Source organism: Xyrauchen texanus, chromosome 8, assembly GCF_025860055.1.
Source record: "Xyrauchen texanus isolate HMW12.3.18 chromosome 8, RBS_HiC_50CHRs, whole genome shotgun sequence".
Classification (NCBI taxonomy): domain Eukaryota; kingdom Metazoa; phylum Chordata; class Actinopteri; order Cypriniformes; family Catostomidae; genus Xyrauchen; species Xyrauchen texanus.
In genome coordinates, this window is record NC_068283.1 from 5,122,135 (window position 1) to 5,137,200 (window position 15,066).

The window sequence follows — 15,066 nt, forward strand, 5'->3', positions numbered from 1 at the left end:
GCGAACTCCCCAAACCCCAGCCCACCATGCCACCCCACCGCCCGCTCAACTGTTGGGCTAGTTGCTATGTAAAATCCCAGACCGATTTCTCTTCCCAGTCCAGACCTGGGGACAGTTATTAAAAGCTAAAATACACACTGTTTCAAAAGTATTGTCATAGATGACATGTTAACATGATTTTAATGTGAAAATATCACTTAACATCCATATCTGTGTACAACAAGGTTGTAATATTTGATATAACTTTACATAGATAAGGTTAGTAAGAAAATATCAAAATAAAATCAGGTTTACATGTATAATATTTTACATCTTGTGACAATACTTATGAAACTGTGTGTATTTTAGCATTTCTGGACCAGCCCCATTCACTTCCATTGTAAGTGCTTACTGTAACTGCTATTTTGTTTATGAAGGAGGGATGTCAAAAATCTAAATAGTTTTTTTTGTGGTAATCAACAGTATGACACAAATGCTGTTAATTGAGGTTAACTTGTGTTGAACCTGGAATGGTCCCGCAGTGTGACAAATGCATGTTTAAAAGTACAAATATTCCATGCATTCTCTCGATCATATGAACTCATTAAAAGTTGCATGCATAATAATTAGAAAAAGAATTTGAAAAAGGCGGTTTATATAGCTTTAGAAGTTTAGCAAGTATTTCGTGTCAACTTCACACCACTCACTAATGAATCATTGTGAGAGTGGATTTGCATGTCTTTGTTTCTCTGTTTTGGTCATAGTGACTCTAATTGAAGGGTTTCTAAAGAACCTGCAGGGTTTGTCTGCTGGTGAATGTGTGCGTCTGTTGCGTGAAATGCCTCTTACTGTTTCTGAGAAGCGTCAACTAAGGTATAAAGTTCAACTTTAAATCAGTATACTGATGGAAGACTAATGGAAGACGGCCTGCATAATCTTTGTGTATCTTTGTGTCTCATTAGAGCTCTGGCTTGTCATGGGGAATCTGGACAGTCTCTCTCCGCTAACAGAGCTCTGTGCTGCCATCAGTTTCAAGCTTGTGTCTTGACACCAATTTGTGTCCTATTCATTGAAAGTATCATTTATAAACATCTTAAAATAATTTTCTCTGGAGTTTTTAGTATTAAAAATCATTCTTAAACCTGTTTTTGATGCATAGGGCCTGTGTGGTGGCTGGTTAGGTAGACTACAGCTGTGGCAGGGTGTGCTTAAAAGCATCAGTGGCCGCTTTGGCACCGGAGTTCTGTCCTATTTTATCTTCCTCAGAACTCTGTTATGCTACAACATCCTCCTCTTCCTCATCAACAGCCTCTTTTTGCTCCTGCCACAAATTACAAATCCCCCAGAAGCCAGAAACAAAACTGCCCTCACAGACTTCTGGCTGCTTACTGGGACGGTAAGGATGCATATATTAAATAACAGGCACTTTTTATCATAGCCATTGACAAGGGTGAACAACCTGGACCATTTTCCCTGCCCTGTGGTAAGGGGAACCACAAAGGTTGTCTAAGGAAGGGTTTAATGGGGCTAATGGTCCCCCAGGGTAAAATTCACTTTTTATTTTATATTTCTAAATATCGATTCAATTTTGAGATCATTTGATCTAACATTTAATAATTTATTATATAAAAGTTTATATTGCAAATTTATGTTGCTAATGAGAATCCCTAAAATGATTACATTTATTTTGAGACAAAATACTTATTTGTCATTTTCAGTTTTGTTAAAGATTATTAAATCATATAAATTTAAAGCATAGTATTTGTGGTAAAAAGCCCCCTTGTTGCAGGGGCTACTGCCCCATAAAACACAGTTTTTCTTGAGTGGGGCGAATAGATTTGTCATGAAGAATGTTTAAAGTGGGCTCACGTTGACGGATCCAATCACAATGGTGATTCATTTGTTTATAGAATGCTTGAGATGTTATGAAATGCCAAATGTGTTTGAAGTGAAATGGTAAACCCTTTTCTGAAGTGGTTATTTTGAATAAGCATTATTTTAATTTGTATTTCAAAAAAGCATCTTATGCATTTTAAGCATTTTACTCAAGGGGTGCATTTAGTCCCATTGTACCATGCTATTCATTGAGCTTAGGGGAGGGAACATTTCAGGACCCTGATTTATATTGCTCACTTAGTACTAGTTCTATGTACAGCAAAGAAAATATATATAATATTTGCTTCTCAAATAAATGTGTCTCGCTTTAAGGATGCATAATAAGAAAAATATTTTTTGCAGTGTATTCTTTCTTCTTCAACAGGGTTTTCTCACAGAGTCTGGCATGTTTTATGGTTCCTATTCCAACTCCACAAGTAGAAACTGCAGAGCTGAAAATAAAATGTGTATCAAAAATTACAACTTTCCACTGGCGTATGTATTAGCCATCGGAATGGGCCTGTTTGTCACCTGTGTAATGCTAGTGCACAGGTTTGTCTCTCTTTTTCTGTCATTTCTCTATAGTTGTATCATCACTCGCCTTTTGACTGAATCAACATTTGTTTCTCTCATAGCATGTCTAAATCGTTCGGAAAGAGTTTCCTCATATTCAAATCTAAAGGTTACTTGGCTTTGAAGGTGTTCTGCTCATGGGACTTTAAAATGAGCAGGAAAAGATCTGTTAAACTGCAGTCAGTGAACATCCGCACTCAGCTGAAGGTTTGTAGAATTACGATATTATTCATAATTCACTTGATATTCATGCTAGAAATATTTTACGCTGTAGAGCACAATATGACTCATTTCAGTATTTATTGGATGAAAATGATACCAGTTATGTCCCTCATTTTGTCAACCAATTTTGCCCAACAAAGTTAGTGTAAAAAACAAGCAAACCAATATTAAGGCAACTATCACTTGTGTGCAGAATATTTGTATTGTGCATTTTATTGTGAGTAAAGAAACACTTTTCTGGTTGAGGTCACCACATTTGTAGCAGTGTAAAAAACTTGCAGTACGTCACAATGCAAATACTTAGGATTTAAATAGCATATGAAAGTAACACCTTTAGAGAAGAAAAGGGAAGTCGATGATATCTTGCACTGTTATGCATGTTCAGATCACACCTAGAGCAACTGCAGTCTGATGAGTCAGTCTCTCAAATCCCAGGTCATATGTATAGCCCAAATCAAATACAAATATTGTTATGTTTATGTGTGTAGGAAGAATGCAACTTCGATTCCACATCTTTATTTGCTGAACAATCACAACTGAAACAAAAGAACATACTGAAAACATGTCCTTACACTTCTAACGGCGTTTCCATTCTCCTTCTCTATGTGGTTTCTTCTACCTTTTATTTTGTACCACAGTTTCATCTTTTGGCTTTAGATGGATATAACAGCACAGTATGAAACTTCCTTATTTTAACAAGACATCACTTAAAAAAACATGTTTAACCTTGATGTAAATACACTACAGTTATATATAAAGAAAATGTTATTTTAGGAACATTAAGAATTTTTTTTTGCATTGTGACATTAGTTTTATGACAATTATACACTGATGTCATTACTCATACACTGTAATAACAATTGTGTAAAAACTAGTTTATTTAGCTGAATTTAAATTGGATGTCATTATAACAATTTCACTTTATTTTACTTCGGCTAGCCGCTATAAATGTAGCATTCAGTGGACCTAACTATAATTGTCAACTCTGCAAGTTTTATACTGGAGCACAGTCTCTTTTTGAGAGACTCAGGCTTCACTCATGATAGTTTGATTCGGAGACACGTAGATGTTAACACTTGACACACAAACATCAGTAATGGTGATACTCAACAAGCATCATTAAGTAAAAGATGAAATCTTAACATCACTACACAACTATTAATAAACAGTAATGACTAAAAAAACACACACACAAATCTGCAAATAGTTAAAAATAAGCCTACAACATTAACCTCATTATTTATTCATGCTGCAATGCATGCTGGGAGCTGACAAATCTTTGTTTGTTCAGTGAGTTGAGATGACAAATGCACTTGTTGATTCAACTTAAGGACAAGTTGATAGAATCACAACTTAATATGTTCACTGGACAATTTAGTTGTGTCAACTCAAAAATGCACCTTGATACAACTAGATAATTTTTTACAGTGTTTCCGCAGTGCGGAAAAAACAACAACAATTACGTATTAAATTGTCAAGTGTTTTTACATCATGGTAGTAATTGATGTGCTCTCTTTAATTTACGTTGCCTTAAAAAACCATCGTATTGCAGAATTTTCACTCTATTAGCCCACAGTGATGAGAATGTAATGAAAATCATTAAAGAGAATACAAATGACAAAAAATCACAAGTAACATGTTTTTGAATTTGGCAAGAAAATGTTCTTAAATGGCATGAAAGTAATGTCACGATTTAAAATTATATTAGGTGTCTAACTTAAATGTACTAAATTTAAATACATATAGAGTAATACAATGCATTTATTGTGTAACTACATGTTGTTCTACAGAATTCTACAGATTCAATGCCAATATCAGTTGATTTATACATTTAAAGCAACAGCAGTTGACCAATGTGCAGTACAACAACAATTAGAAAATAGAAATATAAAATGTATACAGTATAAATATAAGACAAAATAAATTACAGAATACATTAAACATCACAATATATCTAGGTTTAATTATAAGCTATAGAGAAAAAGATGACTTTTTTACTTTGATTTAACATTGTGTACTGTTGAGGCAGTTCTAATTAAAACAGTTTGGCTTTTCCAGAGATTGGGGGCAGCTACTGCAAAAGCACGGTCACCTCTCAGTTTTAATGTAGACATTGGAACAGTTAAAAGTCTCTGGTTAGTCTCACAAGATTGTGTCCAGACAATAGTTCAGAGGTTAGATGGTGCTAATCAGTTTAAGGGTTTGAAAACTTAGAGTAAAAATGTAAAATTAATTCTGTAAAGAATCGGTAACCAGTGCAGAGAAATTAAAATGGGGTTTTGACATGTGTACATTTGCGTATATGTCATTAAGACATATACGTGGACCGGGTCACTGAACATTCACTTGACTGTTTGAGGTGTTTAGCAGCTGGAGTTTATTATGTAGAGTAACACACATTCAGGACAGTTTTATGGATGAATCTACATGCTCTTTGAACTTATTCCTCCTGTTGGCTGGAGTATTTATTGCAAGACATTGGAGCGATTAAGTTATTTGTTGCACTCATATTGCAGCCAAGTGGACCGGCTCACTGAACATCTGCTTAACTGTTTGGGTAATCTGTACGCTCTTCTTATGCTGGTTCTGCCTAGCAGCTGGATTTTATTTTATAGAGCAACACACCTTCAGAACAGTTTTATGGATGAATCTACAAGCTCTTTGTGTTCATTCCGCCTATTGGCTGGAGTTTGTTTTTTAGATTATCTTTTGCCATGTAATTCTGTCTGACAAAATTTGTTTAGAAACACCCGAATTGAGTAATCCGATGGCAAAGTTGTTGCGGGGGTTCTCGTAGGCGTGCATGGACTGTTTGAGTGTGTAAGGATGGACGCCAGTTGGCACTGTGGTGCATGGGGTCAATGCACACATTTTTTTTCTGTTTGTTAAGTTCTGGGGGAGGTTCAGGTTTTGCACTAATGTTGGTCTTTATAATCTTGTTTTTGAAACACAATCTATTTTTTCTTATATGTCAAAATGTCAAATGTTAATATGAGTGGATTTTCTCTCTCCACGTGGAATGTGAATGGGTTGGGGCACCCCACTAAAAAGAAGGAAGGTTATTTCTCTTCTTAAGCTTAATAAATACTGTATGATAAAGTTTCTTCAAGAAACGCATCTTTCACCACAGGAAGCTGAAAAATTTGGGATGGATATGTTTTCTATAGTGTTGGCTCAAGTAAGAGTAGGGGAGTCATTATGGTAAATGGTCTGCACTTATAAAGTTTTTTCTAACCTTAACGGTATTCAAAGTGCTTTACACTTTGACACATTCACCCATTCATACACACATTCACACACCAATGGCAGCAGAGCTGCCATGCAAGGTGCTAGCCTGCCATTGGGAGAAACTTGGGGTTCAGTGTCTTGCACAAGGGCACTTCGGCATGTGGAGTCGTGTGGGCCAGGATTCATACCACCAATCCTGCGATTAGTGGCCGACCCGCTCTACCAACTGAGCCACAGCCACCCACAATTATTATACTGATAAGTAACGTTTCTTAGGGGCCGGATCATACAGTATGTCGCATTCACCAAAAAATCCAAAGCACAAGAACTTGTGGAATTGGAAGGGAATATTAAAATTGCTGAGACCGAATGTCGTCTAATGGCCCCAGATTGTACAGCAGGTTAAGGTAAAGAAGGAGGCAAGAACTGGCTTGACAATATAAATAACAGTTTAATGAAGAAATAAATGAAAAACACACAAACATAAACACACAGAGCATTCATCACCGACCACATTTATCCCTCGTGCGCCCCCATCAGGCTGATTGGGGGCTGGGCATGCGTTGTTCCAGCCCGACCCTGCCCTCTTCCACTCTACACAGATATACACTCACCTAAAGGATTATTAGGAACACCATATTAATACTGTGTTTGACCCCCTTTCGCCTTCAGAACTGCCTTAATTCTACGTGGCATTGATTCAACAAGGTGCTGAAAGCATTCTTTAGAAATGTTGGCCCATATTGATAGGATAGCATCTTGCAGTTGATGGAGATTTGTGGGATGCACATCCAGGGCACGAAGCTCCCGTTCCACCACATCCCAAAGATGCTCTATTGGGTTGAGATCTGGTGACTGTGGGGGCCATTTTAGTACAGTGAACTCATTGTCATGTTCAAGAAACCAATTTGAAATGATTCAAGCTTTGTGACATGGTGCATTATCCTGCTGGAAGTAGCCATCAGAGGATGGGTACATGGTGGCCATAAAGGGATCGACATGGTCAGAAACAATGCTCAGGTAGACCGTGGCATTTAAACGATGCCCAATTGGCACTAAGTATGCCAAGAAAACATCCCCACACCATTACACCACCACCACCAGCCTGCACAGTGGTAACAAGGCATGATGGATCCATGTTCTCATTCTGTTTACGCCAAATTCTGACTCTACCATCTGAATGTCTCAACAGAAATTGAGACTCATCAGACCAGGCAACATTTTTCCAGTCTTCAACTGTCCAATTTTAGTGAGCTCTTGCAAATTGTAGCCTCTTTTTCCTATTTGTAGTGGAGATGAGTGGTACCCGGTGGGGTCTTCTGCTGTTGTAGCCCATCCGCCTCAAGGTTGTGCATGTTGTGGCTTCACAAATGCTTTGCTGCATACCTCGGTTGTAGCGAGTGGTTATTTCAGGCAAAGTTGCTCTTCTATCAGCTTGAATCAGTCGGCCCATTCTCCTCTGACCTCTAGCATCAACAAGGCATTTTCAGCCCACAGGACTGCCGCATACTGGATGTTTTTCCTTTTCACACCATTCTTTGTAAACCCTAGAAATGGTTGTGCGTGAAAATCCCAGTAACTGAGCAGATTGTGAAATACTCAGACCGGCCCGTCTGGCACCAACAACCATGCCACGCTCAAAATTGCTTAAATCACCTTTCTTTCCCATTCTGACATTCAGTTTGGAGTTCAGGAGATTGTCTTGACCAGGACCACACCCCTAAATGCATTGAACCCTGACGCAAGCCCGGATCAGTCTGATTCTTAAAAAGGACAAAGATGCAAACAAGTGTAAGAGTTACCATCCAATTTCCCTGATCCAGCTAGACATAAAATAATATTGTCAAATATTTGGGCCAACTGATTAAGTAAAGTTATGAGATATCTTATACATATAGATCAGGTGGGGTTATTCAAGATCGTAACTCTTCTGATAACATTAGGCATTTCATTAATGTCATGTGGGCAGTGGCGAACGATCAGACTCTGGTTACTGCCATCTCACTTGATGCCGAAAAGGCATTTGATATGGTAGAATGGGATTATCTTTTTAAGATTTTGGAAATATATGGGTTCGGGATTACTTTTATTGGGTGGATTAATTTACTTTATAGACACCCGGTAGCAGCGGTACAAACAAATGGATTAATTTCAGATTATTTTACTCTGGAAAGGGTCACCCAGCAGGGTTGCCCTCTTTCCCCATTATTGTTCTGTTTTGCTCTGGAAATATTAGCAGCCGCGATAAGAAAGGAGGATGATTTTCCAGGGGTGATAGTAGGAGGTGTGGTGCATACACTTTTTCTTTACGCAGACGATATTTTATTATTCGTCTCCGACCTCACTAGACCCATGCCTTGCCTTCACAGAATTAATAATTCCTTTCTAAATTTCCTTTCTAAATTTCCTTTCTCAGGATACAGATTTAATTGATTTGTTTTATTATTGTGCATTCAGTCTCAGACATTTGGCTCATTGGTCGCTCCCACCTTAGAGAGCCCATCCCTGGTTTTGTATTGAATAGGAAGTTCTTGCCCCTATTTCGCCATTACAAAGCCTTTCTGTCAAACTATCCAGAGAGGTTAAGTTACACCGTTATCTCGCATTTGCACTCTGTATGGACAAAAGTGTCCAGAGTGTTTATTTCAGACATTTATTTAGGACTTGAGCATATGGCTGAACCCCAAATTATGTATTAATAAGTCCCCTTTCTGTTGGTCAGAGTGGATTGTGAGGGAGGTTAATATGCTTGGTGACCTATATGATAGTGTTGAGATCCTTTGGAAATACGGTTCAACATTTTGGGATTCCCAGGTCTCAGTTCTTTAGGTATTTACAGCTATGCCACCTGCACTGTTCTATTTTGGGGAGTAGCATGCACCCCCCTAAAGCAACAGATACTCTGGGAGTGGTGATTACTGCTTTTGGAAAAGACCATGAGGCATCAGAGTATTACTCCCTGCTAATTCAGAGTCTGGGGGATGGAGCTTCAGCTTCTCTCGAGATTATGGGAGAAAGATTTTAACTTGGTATCGGAGGAAGGAGTGTGGGCTAGGATTCTAAAAACAAAGTATGCATCTCGAGATGCAATGGTTCACCTTATGCAATTCACGATTTTACATAGATTCTATTGGACACCCTCTAGATTGTATAGGCTTGGTCTTAAAGACACACCCACATGCTGGCGATGCCAATCAGAAGATGGAGACACAACCAATGTCTTTTGGTGGTGTGTTCAAATCCAATAATTTTTCATCCAAGAGTGTTCGGGGGAAGGGTTTAATTTTATATAATTTGATTCTGCATTTTCTGTTATGTTTATTTAATTTGTTGAATGGAATCAAAAATGTAATAAAAAAAAAACATATACATGTAATCCCTGTCACAAAACACTAATAATTAGTAAGATACTGGATCCAACAGTATGGCGTTTAATATTGGACAACACAGCGCGCAAGTGAATTTCAACAGTGTGAGCACCATGACACAGCTTGCACGTAAAATTTAAACCTGCAGAACTTGCAAATCACAAACTCGAGCACAAAAAATATGATTGTGCCCACAAATTAACAAGTCCCACACACGCCCGAGTTATTTTCTGCACACAAGTCGGTTTTGACACTCAGGGGCGGGGCCCAATCCTTTTTGTTAACAAATGCTTTTGGCTGCTGACCAAATACTGTATTGATTGGCTGCATCTCTTCGAATCTCTTGTGATTGGGTGTTGTTGGACGAGAATAGACAGAAAGTAGGAAGGATGTTGCAGACAGTAAAGAGGTTATGGTTTCTTTCTAAATTCCTCCTTAATTTCTTGTAGCTGTAAGATGTTTTGTGCATACACACACACACACACACACACACACACACATGTTGTGTTTCCATGTTTTATGGGGACTTTCCATAGACATAATGGTTTTTATACTGTACAAACTTTATATTCTATCCCCTAAACCTAACCCTACCCCTAAACCTAACCCTCACAGAAAACTTTCTGCATTTTTACATTTTCAAAAAACATAATTTAGTATGATTTATAAGCTGTTTTCCTCATGGGGACCGACAAAATGTCCCCACAAGGTCAAAAATTTCGGGTTTTACTATCCTTATGGGGACATTTGGTCCCCACAAAGTGATAAATACACGCTCACACACACACACACACACACACACATACATACATATATATATATATATATATGAGAGGCAAGATGACACTAGCTGCGTTTGAATAAAACAAGAGCGCGTCCATCTGAAGTGTGATAAGAGACATGAAAGAAGGGCCGGATGCGCGGTCATTATAAAGCCTTGCTACTGACGACGATCATTATCGGTCATATAATGTTGTAACTGACAAATCAGAATCAAACATTTCAGAGAGACATTCCTGTAATAATATTATATTTTATGTACACTTGATTTCCTAACCTGGCCTTATTCTGCTGCACCTGCTCTGCTTTCCCATCCCCAAGACTGACTGGCTTCCTCTCTGAGCTGCATTTCATCTATATAATTAATTAATGTAGAGGCTGATGAGTAGTGGATGGCCCTTGCAGTACCACACAAACAAGCTGGGAACTATCTGGTATCTAGCTATCTACACTTACCATTTTGTGAAAAACTAACGTTCCCTTCAACATTAATGTTAGATGGATAGATATGGATAGATAGGGTACCTCTAAACAGGTTCACTAAACGCCTTGATGCGTTCTATATTTCCACCTATTTTCAGTTATTATCAAAGACAGAAAACACACACACATACACACACACACACACACACACACACACACACACACACACACACATATATATATATATATACGTATATATATATATATATAAACGCACAAAACATCTTACAGCTAAAAGAAATTAAGGAGGAATTTAGAAAGAAACCATAACCTCTTTACTTAGTCATACATTTTTGGGGCATTTACATGTAAATGGTTGAAATCATACTTACTCTATGTGATAGATAAATTGTTTCGATAAATATCTAAAGGATGCTTTTATTTAAAAATGTTCTTTAATATTTACATTTTTTCTCAAGCCTTTTGATCTCGAGACTTTTTTTTTTTACACCAATACCCCCTTGTTGTTTGCTTTTTGTTGTTCAGTATTGTGTAGGGGATGCTTTTCTTTCATTTACACTGACAATAATTGTATTGTTCCAATTGATGTATATATTTCTTATTTCTCCACTAAGAGAGTTTTGTAAGTTTTTTCTTGTCAAAAATAAAAAGTTCCCGCTTTCTGTCTGTCCTCGTCCAACAACAGCCAATCACGAGAGATTCGAAGAGATGCAGCCAATCAATACAGTATTTGGTCAGCAGCCAAAAGCATTTGTTAACAAAAAGGATTGGGCCCCGCCCCTGAGTGTCAAAACCGACTTGTGTGCAGAAAAGAACTCGCGCGTGTGCAGAAAAGAACTTGCGCGTGTGCAGAAAAGAACTTGCGCGTGTGTACAGTTAGGCGCGCGTGCAGAAAATAACTTGCGCGTGTGTGGGACTTGTTAATTTGTGTGCACAATCATATTTTTTGTGCTCGAGTTTGTGATTTGTAAGTTCTGCAGGTTTAAATTTTACGTGCGAGCTGTGTAATGGTGCTCACACTGTTGAAATTCACTTGCGCGCTGTGTTTGTGCGCTTGCGCTGTTTTGTCCAATATTAAACGCCATAAACAGCGTTAAAAACATGCTTGAGAAGACGAGAGGGAATAAATTAGAGGAGAGAACCAGTAGGCTTAGCTGGCCAGCAATATCTTGTAAAACAGAAAATTAAGTGCAAATAGAAGGGACAGATGGATCATAAACAGAGGAAATTATATTCAATCTAAAATCCCCTATCTTGTCAACAAAGAAATACAGGAAATTTTCATAGATAGATGAAGACACAACTGGTTAAACACTAACAGAAGGATTCACAAAAGAGTTTATAGTAGTGAATAGCATTCTAGGTCAATGAAAGTTTTTTCAATGATATCAGAGTAATATTTGGACTTGACTGCTCTCACAGCTCTCTGAAATTTAAATGTTTTAAGTGTCCTTTAAAACATCATAAGAAACCGGAAGCAGGCCTGCATGAGAGCATGAGTGGTATCATTTAGCCAGGGCACAGACTTGGGTTTAGGATGTTTAGCCTTCAAGTCAAGTCAAGTGGTTTTTATTGTCGTTCAACCATATACAGTTAGTACAGTACACAGTGAAATGAGACAACGTTCCTCCAGAACCATGGTGCTACATAAAACAACATGGGACAAACACAGAACCACATGAGACTACACAGACTAAATAACATACCTATATAAAGTGCACGTGCAAACGTATGCAAAAGGTACGGGACAGTACAATAAGACAGTGCAGCTCCGACCAGTACACAGTAGTGCAAAAAGATGACAGTTTTAAAAATGCCAAATGTAAACATAACATACTATGAGATAGTGTTCTATGCACATAGCAGTTATTGATGGTAGCATCCAGGTATAAAGTGACAATAATTAAAGTGCAACTCAGGACACGTGTGTGTGTGTGTGTGTGTCAGTCCAGTCTCTGAGTATTGAGGAGTCTGATGGCTTGTAGGAAGAAGCTGTTACACAGTCTGGCCGTGAGGGCCTGAATGCTTCGGTACCTCTTGCCAGACGGCAGGAGGGTGAAGAGTTTGTGTGAGGGGTGTGTGGGGTCATCCACAATGCTGGTTGCTTTGCGGATGGAGTGTTTTTTGTAAATGTCTTTGATGGAGGGAAAAGAGACCCCAATGATCTTCTCAGCTGTCCTCACTATCCTCTGCAGGGCTTTGCGGTCCGAAACAGTGCAAGTCCCAAACCAGGTAGTGATTCAGCTACTCAGGATTCTTTCAATAGTCCCTCTATAGAATGTAGTGAGGATGGAGGGTGGGAGAGATTCTTTCCTCAGCCTTCGAAGAAAGTAGAGACGCTGCTGGGCTTTCTTGGTGATAGAGCTGGTGTTGAGGGTCCAGGTGAGGTTCTCAGCCAGGTGAACACAAAAGAATTTGGTGCTCTTGACGATCTCCACAGAGGAGCCGTCGATGTTCAGCGGAGAGCGGTCACTCTGTGCTCTCCTAAAGTCAACAACCGTCTGTTTTGTTTTGTCCACTTTCAGAGACAGGTTGTTGGCTCTACACCAGTCCGTTGCACCTCTGCACCTCCTCTCTGTATACTGACTCGTCGTTCTTGCTGATGAGACCCTCCACTGTCTTGTCATCAGCAAAATAATGATGTGGTTCGAGCTGTGCATTGCTGCACAGTCATGAGTCAGCAGAGTGAACAGCGGTGGACTGAGCACACAGACCTGGGGGGCCTTCCGTGGGTTGACTCTACGTAGAGTTTTCCTCACATCAGCTGTGGTAAGGCAGGGCACCTGGTCGTTGGGAGGAGGGGTGGTCTTCCTCACCACCACGTCGTTCTGTGCATCAAACCTAGCATAGAAGACGTTGAGCGCATCTGGAAGGGAGGCATCTTTGTCACAGGCAACTGATGGAGCATCCGAATCTAGAATGTTAGTACAGATAGAATTAAACAAAGTGAGGTGCTCCTCTGCTCTCAAGGCATGTGGAGAGTAATTAAGAGTTTGAGAAACATCATTAAAGCTGCAGAAAAATCACCAATAGTGGTTGATCTAATCATGAGAGACCAATGAACAGGCGTGTAAAGTTTGTGTCCTTGTAAATGGGGCCTTTGTCCATTTTAACTTAGTCAAATGAGTCAATAATACTAATAAATTATTTTGCCAAAGAATTTGATGGACAGCAGGCATGGATATTAAAATCCAAAAGAATTCTATCAAATCTATCAAAATTAGGGATGATTCCCCCTAAAAAGTCTGAAAAGTCAAAAATGAAGTCTTTGTGGCGTTTTGGTGGTTGATATACCTGTCACGATTCCCTGGTTGTCTGCCCTGTGTTTCACTAGTCTTTGTCTAAAACTACACTTCCCACAATTCCCGGCCCGTATCACTGCCAGCACTCTGTCATTGTTAGCACCTGATTGTCGTTTGTGATCATCCTGTGTCTGTGTATATAAACCCTGTTTGTTCTCCATTCCCTTGTCGATCGTTGTATGTTGATGAATGGTTCTCACGTGTTTATGTTTTGCTGTTTTTTTATGTTCCCGTGTTTTCTCCGTTTCCCTTCCAGCTGTGTTCATCCTGCCGTGTTTTCCCAGTTCCGTGTTCCTCTGATGTGTTCGTGTTTTAATTTCAGTTTTCCCATCGTGGATGTTTCTTTTGTTCCTGTTTGTTTGTTTTCACTCTGTGCTTAATAAAACCTGCGCTTAGATCCCACTCCTTGTCTGCCCTCGTCTGCATTATAACAATACCACTCCGATCACCAATGATTTTCCCAGTTCCTGTAGAGTTGGAGTTGTTGGCTCTACAACAGTTGGAGTTCAAAAGTAGAATAGGCATCAGTCATTAAAGTCCAATGACAGAAAGTGCTTTTTTAAAGATTGATGCCTGCCCTCCACCTCGACTGAAAGTTCAGGGTGAGTTAAAAAATGTGCAGTCAGAAGGCACAAGTTAAGTAAACGTGCTTAATTAACCAGCATTAAACTAAGTTTCAGTCACAAATAAGAAATCCAAGTGAGGAGCGGTGAGAAAATCATTGAGAATAAACGTCTTGTTTAACAACAATCTAGTTTTAATCAGAGCCATCCTGATCCACACGCAGCAAGTCATAAGTAGGCAGTGATGCATGGCACAGCGAACGAAGATGGCAAAGACACACTCCACCTCAGAGTAGACGAGGAAATCAATGCAAAGGGAGTTTACCTGGTCAGCAGCCATATCACCCTGTAGCTCTAGACTGTTTATCCACTGAAGCTAAGCAGGGATGAGCCTGGCTAGTACATGGATGTGAGACCTCCTGGGGAAGACTAATTTTGCTGCTGGAAGCAGTGTTAGCCGCAGGACACCCCAGTATAGTGATACACTATAATGTAAAAAGGCACCGTCTTTCGGTTGAGACAACAAACCAAGGTCCTGACTCTCTGTGGTAATTAAAAATCCCAGGACACTTCTTGAAAAGAGTAGGGGTGTAACCCCGGTGTCCAGGCCAAATTCCCCCCATTGGCCGTTATTAATCATGGCCTCCTAATAATCCCCATTTATTGGCTGCATCACTCTACTCTCTCCTCTCCACCATCAAATGGTGTGTGGTTAGCGTACTGGCATCTCAT

The 15,066-nt window shown here is 39.3% G+C and overlaps 1 protein-coding gene across 1 annotated transcript in view; it reads left to right on the forward strand.

The window, feature by feature from the left end:
* The window catches only part of LOC127647434 (transmembrane channel-like protein 6), a 44,242-nt gene that overhangs the window by 10,052 nt on the left and 19,124 nt on the right, over window positions 1-15,066 (forward strand). Inside the window, exons 8-12 of the mRNA XM_052131666.1 lie at window positions 744-852; window positions 942-1,038; window positions 1,139-1,375; window positions 2,240-2,406; window positions 2,490-2,634. Coding sequence (XP_051987626.1) covers window positions 744-852; window positions 942-1,038; window positions 1,139-1,375; window positions 2,240-2,406; window positions 2,490-2,634 — 755 coding nt within the window. The remainder of the gene's footprint in view (window positions 1-743; window positions 853-941; window positions 1,039-1,138; window positions 1,376-2,239; window positions 2,407-2,489; window positions 2,635-15,066) is intronic.